At 31.8% G+C, this 13,876-nt stretch overlaps 1 protein-coding gene across 2 annotated transcripts in view; it reads left to right on the top strand.

The window, feature by feature from the left end:
• Positions 1-1,786: 1,786 nt before the first annotated feature.
• LOC118192064 (uncharacterized) overlaps positions 1,787-13,876 on the top strand; it is a 54,008-nt gene continuing 41,918 nt past the window's right edge. Inside the window, exons 1-4 of one of the 2 annotated variants that reach the window (XM_035362956.2) lie at positions 1,787-1,896; positions 2,457-2,764; positions 3,951-4,104; positions 9,381-9,495. In XM_035362956.2, coding sequence (XP_035218847.1) covers positions 2,473-2,764; positions 3,951-4,104; positions 9,381-9,495 — 561 coding nt within the window. In that variant the 5' untranslated portion in view covers positions 1,787-1,896; positions 2,457-2,472. Of the gene's footprint in view, positions 1,897-1,933; positions 2,115-2,456; positions 2,765-3,950; positions 4,105-9,380; positions 9,496-13,876 lie in introns of those variants that run through there. The other variant, XM_085813740.1, reaches the window with a different exon arrangement.

Raw genomic sequence — 13,876 nt, forward strand, 5'->3', positions numbered from 1 at the left:
TAAGTGACTAATTAACTTAATATAAAATGTAATTGATAACTTGGTTATTACAACTATTCTAAATTTATAACTTAAGTATGAATTCAAAAATATTTACAATCTCCTTGAACGAAGAACAAAACGCCTTCTATAATTTAACAAAGAAGTCAACATTTTTATAAGAGGTTTAAGAAATAATTTATACAATTTAACTATTATTATAAATATAACAAATGTAAAATAAATAAGGAAACAGAATAAGATGACAGCAAACATTAAAGCTATGATTCCAATGTTAGAAGGTAAATTCTTTAGGTATAGGTATTCTAGAAATGAGTTCATGTAAGACAGAATTTCAGTCCACAATGTTGTGATGCCTGTCACGAGCACATAACACAAAGAATGATGAATTTCTGAGTTTAAGCATGTCATTCCATTCCAAAACATATTATTCAGAGCTTCTAAAACTGTACAACAATTAATGAAAAAATCACATATTTGACTAAGAAATATTTGTTTACAGTCTATAAAATAAAAGGCATGCTTTATAATTAAAATAGTACTTGAAGAAAATCTTTTTATATGCATAATGCTTTTCTCTGTTCCAGTACAGTTATTAGTATATAGCAATTTTAATAGAAGAAGAAACTGGTGAAGACAATTTATAATCTTTGTACTCAGATAGGCAGCACACTGACTAGTAACGAAAACGCCAACTAAAATAATAACACGATCTCTATTCATTATATATAGGAAACTATTAACTACATCAGCGACAAAACTGAACACTTTTATACGGTATCATGATATATCTTTTAAAGAAAGTAAGTTAATCAACGCCGGAAACATACATCGGAATCCTTTTTTATTTCATTACGAAATTCATGTAACACGACGAGATAACAGAAAGTGTACGAAGTCTTCCTGCCAACACCGATTAATCAAATTTTTATGACTTTGCTGCATTGAATTCAAAATTTACTAGCAATATACACTATTTCGACCTTCGTTCATCATTCAACACCCTTTTCAAATGCGGAAGTTCAGTAAATTAGTAAACAAACACAAATACTGCCAAATGTTAAAGAGAAATAAATGCATATTTTGTTGTTGCCATGTTGAATTTTAGAAGAAGAAATAATCTTCCGTTTTGTAGTTTCGTATCGCGAAAAAATAAATTTAAAAGGAAGCTGTATTACCAGTAGTTTTATGCACTTGATTAGGTGACGGATGTTTCCTGCATACTGAAACTGCTTTTTACTACGTGAAAAACTGCAGCCAAAATTTACTGATGTTTATTCAACTCCTGAGTGACATGATTCTGAAGTGATTTTATATATCTCAACTTAGAAATGTGCTTTCTGAAATGACTGCAGTGTCACAAAATACGCTGTTGTTGTTTATCAGGAGTCGAGTAAAAATATATTTCTACATCTTGACTCTCGAGAATAAAATACGATCTGTGTGTGTGTGCTGTGTGTATGTTACACATGGAGGTTACAATAAAACTATTTTAACGTGTTACAGAAATTTTTGGACATTAAGTTAAGCTTAGATTGAAACATTAGGAAAAGACGAATAAAGGTACACTTAAACGTCGTACTTTAATAAAGCCGAAATCCAACAGAGTAATGATATTTTGTCGATTACCTAATACATGAACTTTTTAGATTTTGACTTATTTAAGTTTTAGACGTGTAACTGCCTGTAACATAATTTTTTTTTATCTCCCTTGTATTGCTAGGTAAAATTTTGTTTTCGGCTATCTGTCTTTTATTTACTCTATTTGTTTGTGAATGGAATTGGCAATGGTTTTGAAATTGACGTCATGGTGGCCATATTGTAAATTTATCCTGAATAAGTAAAACGATTTGTTTACTATGATTAAGTGATGGGTTTAACCTAAAGTCAGTTATGGTATGTTTACAGATCATTGTTGAGTTTTGTAACCCAACATGATTATTCTACTCCCTGTATTACATGCTAAGATGAAGTAATTGACTACTGTGAAAATTAAATTCTTATCTATATAAATTAAATCGTCGTCGCCTTACTGTACTCATGCTACTTGATGAATAATTGCTACATCCGTTTATAAGTGCAATTTAGGAAGCATTAATATCTTTCGTTTGAAAGTGAGTTGTGCTAACAATCACGATAGCGTGAATTTGCTTTTGATTATATTTGGCTTATTCTTTTGTGTATTTTAAACAACCACAAAAATAATACTGTATTGTCATAATCTGAGTACTTTTAAAATTGTGATTATAAATTGTTTTTTCGAGTTTGCTGGTTGTTAAGAACCAGGCCTTCACTAAAAATGAATACTGGTTTTTTTATTTTAGATTTCAATCAAATTCACATTAAATTAGTGATGAAAGTTATAGATTGCTAATCACGTTTTTAATTAATGCATTATTTTTGAATTTGATATGTTAAGTGTTTTCATTTACTGATTTATATTTATTATTTTCAAGGTATCTTAGCAACAAAATGCCCTTATTACAAAGGCTTATAGAACCTGTCCATGTGTGTCGCAACACACTGCCATTTGACAACCGTGGATCACTTGCCTTAGATATTCCCAATGAACTAGAATGTGTCACTAATGGAACATTGTCAAATGTCATCAGGCAATTGTCATCTTTGTCTAAGCATGCAGAAGATATATTTACTACTCTTTTCAAGGAATCCACAGGCATTGCTGCAAGAACCCACTCATTACAAGGACGTATTGATCGACTAGCAGTCAAAGTAACTCAGTTGGATTCAAATGTAGAAGAAGGTTTGTTTTTCATGTTGGTTTTTAATTTTTTTAAAATTTTTGATTAGGATCCAAAGAAACTGAATTAGATTATTTGAAAAAAAAAAAAAAAAAAAAAAAACCTGTTTTTCCTTTCCTTCCTTTCTCTGATGTATTTATTTTTAATTTTCATAATTAACATTAACTTTTCTAATTTTCTTTCTTTTTCTCTGAATGTAAGAAATGAAACAAATCATTTTGTATCGTTGAATGTAAGTGCTTATAATCTAGAGGCTTGTCTGACTGGTATAATGATTATGCTGGGATTGTTGGTTGATTCTACTAAATTGGCATAAACAACCACAAGTTAGAGCATTTAGAGAAATCTTTTTGTACCAATTTCTGTCACATAGCAAGATCTGGTTACCAAGCAGTGAAGTTGGACTTATGCCTCGGAAAGCTCTGGCGGGAATGCTTCAGTACTTTTAACATGTTACTGCTGTTAGTGAGTGGAAAGGGAAAGGTTTGGCATGACCTGTACAGATAGTTTGCTGAGGTTTGTTCTCTTTTAGTAAGATGGAAACAATTGCTATGTGGATGAATCCATTTTAAAATTTAGATAAAAACTCACTTTCTGAATCCTTCAAGGAAGGGAAAATGACTGGAATATTTAAAAATTTCCAGGACATTATGCTTAAAAAGCTAGGGAGGAAATACACGAGTAAATATGTGAATTATTTGTACTGTTGATAATTTTCGATTTTTAAAACTGGATAGAAGAAATTTGAATAAAAATGTGAGAAATGTAGCATATGAATGTTTTATGGCATAAAAAACATTCATAACTTTCTTTATAGTTTAAAATTAGTGAACGTTAGATTGATGTTGATGTTAGCAGAAAATCATACCATATTAAAGTTTCCTCAGCAGGTTTTCTTTCTTTCTTTCTTTCTTTTTTTTTTTAATCAAAATTATTGCCTGAAGATTTGTTTTTGCTTTGTTAATAAATTAAATTCAAGTTAGTATGCTTTTTTAATATCTCTAAATTTCCTGATTTTTTTGTTTTTGTTTTTAAGAAAGTTTAAGATTACATTTTAAACATTGTACTGGCTTTTTTTTTTTCTGTTATCTGACTATATTATGTTGAAATTTAAGTAACAAGTTTTGTAGGTAGGCCGAATAAAATATCATATATGTGTATTTATAGATCTTTATTTATCTATTCCAGTCTCTTTGCAAGACATTCATATGAGAAAAGCCTTTAAAAGCTCAATTGTTTATGACCAAGAAGTTATATCTCGTGACTCAATGCCTGCTGCTATGGCTGAAATTTACAGGAGTTGTGGTAAACCTCCACCACTAGACAAATTAAATCCATACAGGTAAGCTGTTATGTTTAGTAACACTGTGTGACTATACTGTCATCAAATCCCCTCCTCCACTGATATAGTACAATTATATCTGTAGTAAGTATTATAAAGCAGGCATTCTCAACCAGGGGCAGTTTCCCCAAGCGGGGAATTTCATATTTTCAGTAGGGAAATTGGTCAGCCTTTTATTTAGCTTTTAAGTATTTAGTTTTAGTTTATGAATAAAAAAAATAAAAATCAGGTTTTGGTATTTATCAGCATTTTTAACACGTTTTCATTGTTTAATTTTTAAAAATATTTTAAAAAAACTGAAATAAATCCATATATATTTTGAGTTTGGCAAAGGAAGGGGAAATGATCCAGCTATCGTGAAAAGGATGCATGGAGCAAAAAAGGCTTGAGGACTGTTGTAACAGAGAACTTCTAATACACTCTGTTGCCCCCCCCAAAAAAAAACACTGAGAAAAAACTTAGCCACAACTATGAAATGTGACATGCAATATGGTTTGGTGAGTTGTGTAAATTGTAATTTGAAATACCTTCTGGCATTGTGGAGTGGTACAATGTGCATCTAAAGTGTGCAGCTGGTAGAATGTAAAAGGGTAGGTGTGGCGAGTGATTAGAATTTACAACTGCACTGGCAGCTTGGGTACACATCATTGTAACGAAAGATACCTTAAAGATACCTTTAAGACATACTCAATGGCATTATGAACAGCTGTCAGACTTTGAGAATGGTCACATCATAGGGCTAAAAGAGGCACTAGTTATCTACATCTGAACAATTTGTCAAGCTAGTGTCTAAACCACTGCAATAAAATGTTACCTGCTATATTTCTTAATTATTTTTCATTGTGTTTAGCATAATGCTGCAAATTTTAAATAATACAATGAAGTGCTTTTAATTATGTGGGACATTTCAAGACATGCAAGAAACTATGAAGGAAGAGTTCAGTTGCTTGATATAAAATATAAATTTTTTTTTAACACAACAGTATTTCTAGGAGTGTTTTACAAACATTAATGAATACTTGTCAGTTACTGCAGCTTTGATAAGATACGAGAATTAGCACATGATAAGCTATGAGAATTGGCACATTTCATCTTTGAGGAGAAACAGACAGTTACCAATCGGTACATACACATGCAGTTTATGTTTCGCATATATATTTTTTAAGCTAGTGAACATTTTCTCAAGTTCTCATTGTCAAATATGTAATATTTTTAATATTTTCAATCTTCCATCTATTGAAAATGATGCTGTATGGAATCTCTTCCAAAATTATTTTGCTAAGAGAAAGTTATTTTACCTTTCAAGAGAATCAAGAGAATTTGAAAAAATCGCCATCTTGTGTCTCCCCGTCCAACATACAGTTGGAGGGGATATCTTGTGTCATTACTAAGTCACATTTCAGATATATTTTTATATGTTGTTTGTTGTATTTCTTATTTTACTGTAGCAACTTTGGGTATATTTCTAAATACAGTCAAATACCCAAAATCTGCCAACTCCTGAAATCCGCGTTACCTCTCAAAATATAAACATTCAGTTTATAGGTTCCGGAAACCACAACATTAAGTACCAAATATCGAAGAAAAAATACTTACCGAAAAATGACGTCATAATTACCGAATAATAATGAGTCAACTCTTCATTCAAGTTCACGATTCATGTTGTATTTTCTGAGCTTTGTTATTTCATGAGATTGTTTAGTGCTGCCTTTTTTTATCCTGATATTTTGTGGATAAATTAAGAATGCTTTAAATTTCATCCCTTTTTAATACAATGAAAGATAAGATACGCACTCATGATTTTACTGCTTGCAATGTTGAAAAACGTAAACACGTTGCATTGACGGTAATGCAAAAAGTGCAAATTCTGCAAAAGAGGGAGGCAGGTGCTGCGCCTCGATTTATAGCAGAATGGTATGGAATTGTAACACGATTGTGTATGATATATGGAAAAATAAAGAAAAGCTGTTGAAAATTTTACAGCAACTGTGATTCTAACACTGGAATCCAAAACCTGAAAACTTTTCATGAGGCGAAATCGGCAAACATTGATGCTGTGTACATATAATACAATGAATAATACAGTCAAATACCGAAAATCTGCCGACCTGAAATCCGCGTTGCCCCTCGGAATATAAACATTCAGTTTGTAGGTTCCGGAAAACGCAACATTGAGTATGCAATATCAAAAAAAAAAAAAAAAAAAAAAAAAAAAAAAAAAAAAAAAAAAAAGGAAGTACCGAATAATGATGTCATAATTACCAAATAATAACGAGTCAAAATGGAAATACCAAATTATTGGTATAAAAAAGATAAAATAAATAAGTTTTTTTCCCTCTAATCTGCATCGAGTTAGAAAAGCAGACGATTCACTCAACTCTTTGTTCAAATTCACGATTCACGTTGTTGTATTTTCTGAGCTTTGTTATTTCATTTCACGAAATCGTTTAATGCTGCCTTTTTTTAATCCGGATATTTTGTAGATGAATTAAGAATATTTTTAATTTCAGCCCTTTTTAATACAATGACAGATGCACATGTGATTTTACTGCTTGCAACGTTGAAAAACGTAAACACGTTGCATTGTTGGTAACGCAAAATGTGCAAATTCTGCAAAAGATGGAAGCAGGTGCTACTCCTCGATTTATAGCAGAATGGTATGGAATTGCTACACGATTGTGTATGATATACCGAAAAATAAAGAAAAGCTGTTGAAATTTTACAGCAACTGTGATTCTAAAACCGGAATCCGAAATCAGATCTTTTTATGAGGCGAAATTGGCAAACCTCGATGCTGTGTACATATACAATGAATAATATAATCAGTTTATATATGTAATAATAATTTAATGCATATAATAAATTATTTCAATAATGTATATAATAATTTAATTAAATGTATCTAATACACCTTATTCATTTTGCACTTTTAGTCTGAATATTATACTTTATTTTTTCTGTCCTGAAAGCTGCAAAATCCTAAAATCTGCATAACCTCTGGTCCCAAGCTTTGTGGATTTCTGGAATTCTACTGTATAATCAATTTATATATGTAATACTAATTTAATGCATATAATAAATTATTGCAATAATGTACAGTCAAAGTCTTTAATCTGGACTCGTAGGGACTTCTGCGATTCCGGATTATCGATTTTTACGGATTATAGATCATCAGTTTAAATCTGGTAAGATGGCATGCAGAAATTATAAAATTAAAAATATGAAACCGTAATTTATAAAATAATGAGCAATTATGATCTAAAGGGTATCAAAATTTACAAAAAAAGAAGCTTAATATTTATTTGTTCACTTTATTAAACATTTCTTTTAATGCGCGCATGCGTACCTTATGCATAGCCGAAATTAGAAAATTGCAACCAGAAAACTATTTGATTTGTATTCGTGATATTTATAATGACGAGGAATTTGATTTAAATCATATCAAAGACGGAGTACATCGAGATTAAATACTACATTTAGTAAGGAATTATAAGCCAAATAAAATAAAAACATCTGCCCTGAAGATAATGATAGTGATGACAGAGACAGATCAACTTACAGTTCATTGCGCGCCGCGACGTCCCCCCCTCGCGCAGGGCAGCATGAAATTGATAAACAGATTTCGGAACGTTAGATAAACAAAGGATATACCTTTATCCATTTTTTGTAGCAATTCATTTTTTTTTTGAAGGACATGAATCATGCTTTCGTTTTCTAGATCCTTTGGGAGCTCCAGCATCGGAAATTTTATTTGGCATAATCGAAAGTTCAAGCTTACTTTTGTAAAATTGCTCTTACAGTCTGCAAAAAATAATAAGCCGGATCCAATTCGAAGATTAAGGAACAACGCAATGACCAACTTTACCTGAAATAGATAATTAGATAATTTTAGCTTATATCTTCCGTTATACATTAAATGTGCACGCGAAAATGTATTCTGCGCTTGCGCAGACGCATATGCGCAGTCGTAAATGTCTTGCGCGCACGCGTAAAACGCCTATGAGCATGCATCAATGCGGCGCATGCGCAGAAAGATTTTAGCTTTGAGGTCCGGATTATGGGTGTCCAAATTAACGACTTTTGACTGTATATAATAATTTAATTAAATGTATCTAATGTGCCTTATTTATTTTGCACTTTTAGTCCGAATATTATGCTTTATCTTTTCTGTCCTGAAATCCGCAAAATCCTAAAATCCGCACAACCTCTGGTTCCAAGCTTTGCATATTTCTGGACTTTTACTGTATTAGTATATTCTATATGTTCTATTTATTTCACATAAATTGCTTACAAAATCGTGTTAAAAAATGAGGAATTCAAATTTATATTAAATTGCTTCTGTATACTGTATACATAAAAATATATATTCCCTCAGAAAAAAATGAGCCACTACTATGAAATGTGGCATGCAAATATTTTTTGCCAAGTTATCTAAGTGATTAAACCTGCAGGAACAGTCAGCATTGTGGAGCGATACAATATGTGTCTAAAGTGTGCAGCTGGTGGAATGTAAAAAGACAGGTGTGGCCATTCAGTGTATTCCACGAAATGAAACAAAAATTCCACATTTCAAAGAAAAGAATTAAAACCCACCAATCCAGGTACAATTAACCATCCATTAGATCATTATTAATATAGAAATGCTTTTCCGAAGAATTTTTGCCATTACGTTAAGTTACAACATTGATACATCATTCACTTGCGCTTGTAAATGTTGCCATAGCTTGAAACATAAAGTGCTTAATTTAACTTCCACATAACTTTCCCATAACTAGTTCTCAGAATGCTGCCATTTAGAAAAAAGTCTGATTTTTACTTATTTTTAGAATTTCATTAAGCTGTAATTGCTCAACTACTCTATTTCCCGCAGCAGCAATGGAAACATGCGATAAGTGTCTTCTTTTTTTTTTTAACCACGGTAAGGATCGAAAGTACAGTTCTAGCTATCTACCTATAATTCTTTTAACTTTTATTAATAAAGTATTTGAAAGAGTTATTCAAAAATGAATCTCCGAATATATAGAAAAATGTAATATCATTTAGAAGTTCGACTTCGCCACCTACTGATTTTCACATTCTTTGTATTGCTAATCATAAGCAAAACGTGTTTTCGCTGCAGTTTTAATAATTTGTTTTTCTACTTTAACACTATACTACCATGAATTTTGTGGTGTCTCCATTTGTTCTTGGAGTATATATTTTTCCAACTGATTTTTTTATTGATACAGCCGTATTTTGAATGTAAAACACATGCTTTTTGATTTTTTTTTTTGTAGGGAGGATGGAAAAGACGGGCTGAAATTTTACACAGATGCAACTTATTTTTTTGAGCTGTGGAAACAAGAAATGTTGAAAGATACTGAAAGGTTGATCCATGATAAAGGGAAAAAAGTGAGTGGTTTTGTAAATATAGTATGTATTCCTGAATAATATTTTTAACCTCCAGAATATTCAGGTGCATATTTTAAAATAACCCTGTAAATTCTGGAGCTCGTTAAAATAAATACAGTCAAAAGTCTTTAATCCGGAATTGTCGGGACTTCGGTGATTCCGGATTATCGTTTTTTTCGGATTATAGATCATCAATTTAAATCTGGTAAGATGGCATGCAGAAATTATAAAATTAAAAATAATGAAACCATAATTTATGAAATAAAGAGCAATTATGATTTAAAGGGTATCAAATTTTACAAAAAAAAGCTTAATACTTATTTGTTTACTTTATTAAACATTTCTTTCAACGCACGCATGCGTAAAGCATACATTACGCATAGTCGAAATTAGAAAATTACAACCAAAAAACTATTTGATGTGTATTCGTGATATTTATAATGACGAGGAATTTGATTTAAATCATATCAAAGACGGTGTACATCGAGATGAAATACTACATTTAGTAAGGAATTATAAGCCAAATAAAATAAAAACATCTGCTCTGAAGATAAGGATAGTGCTGACAGATGAACTTCCAGTTCATTGTGCGCCGCGCTGTGACCCCCCTGTTCCCTGCAGAGCAGCGTGAAATTGATAAACAGATTTCGGAATGGTTAGAGAAACAAAGGATATGCCTTTATCCATTTTTTGCAGCAATTCCACTTTTTTTTATGGACATCGAAACATGCTTTCACTTTGTAGATCCCTTGGGAGCTCCAGAATCGGAAATTCATTTTGACATAATCGAAAGTTCAAGCTTACTTTTATAAAATTGCTGTAACAGTCTGCAAAAAATAATAAGCCGGATCCAATTTGAAGATTAAGGAACAATACAATCTGCAACATTAACTGAAATAGATAATTTTAGCTTAGCTTATACCATCCGTTGAACATTAAATGCGCATGCATAAACGTATTATGCACATGTGTAAGCGCATATGTGCATGCGTAAACGCATTATGTGTTTATACATTTGCAGAAAGTTTGTAGCTTTGAGGTCCGGATTATAGATCATTCCGGATTATGGACATCCGGATTAAAGACTTTTGACTGTATAAATAAAAATGAAATTTTCTGCGACACCAAACATCTCTATAGAGCAACAAAAGTTTCTGTGGTTTGCCTAGCTATATTAATATTGTTACGTGTGTACAGGTTCATAATGGATTGAATGCATGCAGAACTGATGGTAGCTTGATAATTTTTTTGTGAAAGGAAACACATTTCTGGAACATTTCACAAAAGTACCCATATAGCTCTTCTTGGTTTGACAGAGCACAATCAAGAGATACCATTCGAAACTGCTAAGAACATTAAACACAAGAATATAAAAAGCCTCAAATGCATAAGCTTGCACAGTGATCATTCAATGCTGTGAACAAACTATAAACTAAACTGAGAACTGATGCTTTCTCTGATGTAGTTCCCCCCCTTCCCAGCTGCCAAGAAATTTCCAGTACCTTTGATTTCTCGAAATTGCTGGAAAGCATACATAGGTTATTGTATATACATAGAGCCAGAAAAAGTTACATTGGGAGTGAATCAAAGCAGTGGCAAACACTTGCCATTGCTTTCTATTCATTCCATTCACCAAACGTCGCCAATTTTGGTGACATTTGGTGATTGTTCAACATTTATAAATTTGGCACGAAAAATAGGTAGTTATATTTTATGGTACCCCTTGGACTATCGCCAAGTTGTTTCATTTATGGTAACCTGAATATTTTACAGTGTATATTTTGGAAACCCTATCATGACATGATAAGTAGTAATGCATGGTTGTGGTGATTTTGATTTCTCAGGGATCTGCGTTGGATGCAACTTAGGAAGTACGTTGCTTATTTTGTGATTTACACTGTAAAATGGCTGCCTGTGATAAGTTTAATCTTAAGTTTCTATAGGATTTGGAATGAATGGGAAAAAAATCTGGTGACTGGTGAGTGACCAGCAAATTACTCACCAATCAATTGACTTGTGAGTAAATGAAGGTTTACTCAGTAACCATTATAAGTGTCCTGTTTGTACAAATGAAGGGTCGAACGCAAAGATCATTCAGATGGCTTTGAATGGTTTTGTCCGACACTACAGAGTCTGGCAGTCTGGCACTATGGAGGATAATTCTTATTCTTATTTTTGTGAATTTATGTGGTGACGGCAGTATACAGATTGTAGATCAGATAATTTTAGACAGTTTTGGATGCTGTTAAGGAATTCTATTTGCCATACACCGAAGATAAAGGAATTTCTAAATAGGGTTACTCGATATTTCCTTTTGTACTGCATAGATTAAATAAGATGTTTTTCCATTCTTATGTTATGTCCTTGTTTGATTTAAAATGCAGTTTATTGAGATTATATATTCTTATTTTAATCATGTTTTATTGCATTATGTTTTGGATGCCATTTTACTGGGGAGAGTGTTGTACATAAGCAGGAATGACACTAAAATTTTTTTCATTTTGTCAAGGGGTACCCTGAAATATATTCCCCCCCCCAAAAAAATCATTTGCCAAAACCATTACCAGCTTGCTCCATGGCGAGATAGCCATTTACCTCAATGTTAAATTGGCTTACCCCTGTAACATTATTTTCCTGGCAATGCTTGGTGTTTCTGAGGCCTTTTGTTTTATGATAACAAGAGCAGATTTGCCAACTCTTTCCGATTTAGCCAGGAGACTCCCGATTTCTTACCATTCTTCCGCCAATCTGATTTTTAACATATTTCTCCCAACTTTCTCTTATTCTTAAAATTTCTCATGATTTTTATGTAGCTTGGCTTAATACTTCGTTACTTGCCCCCCAAAAAGCACTTGTTTTTTTCTATATGCGTACAAAAAAATGGCAGTTGCTTTGAGATATGCGCATTTTTGCTTTGTGTATGAGAGTCCAAAAATGTCATGTTCCAGTTCTCCAATAGGAATCAAGTGCCACTGCGGGTCATATGGCATATATTAGTCAATGAGCAAAGCAAGATCGACGTTGTTTATTTTGTTCATCTTGCCATTGAGCAGCACAAGTTTCACATGCTTCCCAGAAACTTTAAGAAACTGTGATCTTTTGCCTTAGTTATGCAGGGTTCATACGGTCCTTAAGAGTCTTTAAAAGTCCTTAGATTTTTTGGAATCGGTTTTTGGTCCTTAAAAGTTCATAATTTTGGCCAAAATCAGCAGAAAGTCCTAAATTTTAATCATCTGAAATTTCTGTCTGTTTTTATGACTGCCATTTTGAGTGTGAATTAGCATTTTGGAGGAATATTTTTGGCGATTCACTGACGTAAATGGTTATCCTTTGAATGGGTTCATCGGTTATAATTTGTTTCTATTTCTAATATAAGATATGGGATAAGATATGGATCTAATATAAGAATTTCTAATATAAGTGATGGGATACTCGAGGTTCTAAGCAAGAAGTGAAACATAAGGATAACAAGATTCATATTTTTCTATTAAAGAGCTCTTAAACAACTTTTCGCTTTTGGGGATGTGAATTCTGTTATTAAACGGTTCTAAATTTGGCGACTTATAAACATTTTGGTGATTTTAAGATCAGTTTCTATAGAAAATTTTTAATTCCAAGGTCTGAGTATTTTTCGACGATTTTTTTGAGAACATCGTAACATTGATAAATTTCATTAAAATAATAGTAATATATTGAAATTATATTAAAAAAATAACATTAAAATAAAACATTTTTATTTTTTGCTGTCATATTTATAAAGTTTCATTTTGGTAACTTATTATACAATATTTTGAATCTGAAAAATAAACAAGGTATAATACTATAAAGCACAATTTATGAAACAGCTCTTAGCAAAAGCAAAATTAGCTATGTAATTAATTAAAAATGTCTTCTTTTTAATTTTTTCGTAGTAAGAGTTTTTTTCCATGTAATTGTTTCAGAGTTCTTAGAATATGCATCAGTTTTCTCTATAAAATTAATTTTACACTTTTTCCCTCCCCATTTTTGTTTTCCAAACTATTTCTGGCCTTTTGCTGTTATAAAATTGTTAGGGATAATTTTTCTTTAGGATTTTAGACATTGCAGCTTGGAAAGTTTAGAAGGATTTGAAGGCAAGATTTATAGAGCCACAATTCTAGAAGGTTCGAGAAATATGTGACAAAATGAAAAATGTTTCCATGGTATCAACACGTAATGGATGTATTTTACAGAAAGTTTGCAATGAATTTCTTACTTTTTGGAGAATGTCTGGAAGAACAATGAAAACATAATATTAGAATGTTTCACTTCTGATACTAGAATCTTAACATGTTTATCTTCCCTTTATTTTCTCTACTTTTCACTAGACACAAGCATGGAAAATATCAAAAATGCTTCTAAT

This window comes from Stegodyphus dumicola, chromosome 3, assembly GCF_044657685.1.
Source record: "Stegodyphus dumicola isolate Sdum_Otavi_A_Nest chromosome 3, ASM4465768v1".
NCBI classification, from domain to species: domain Eukaryota; kingdom Metazoa; phylum Arthropoda; class Arachnida; order Araneae; family Eresidae; genus Stegodyphus; species Stegodyphus dumicola.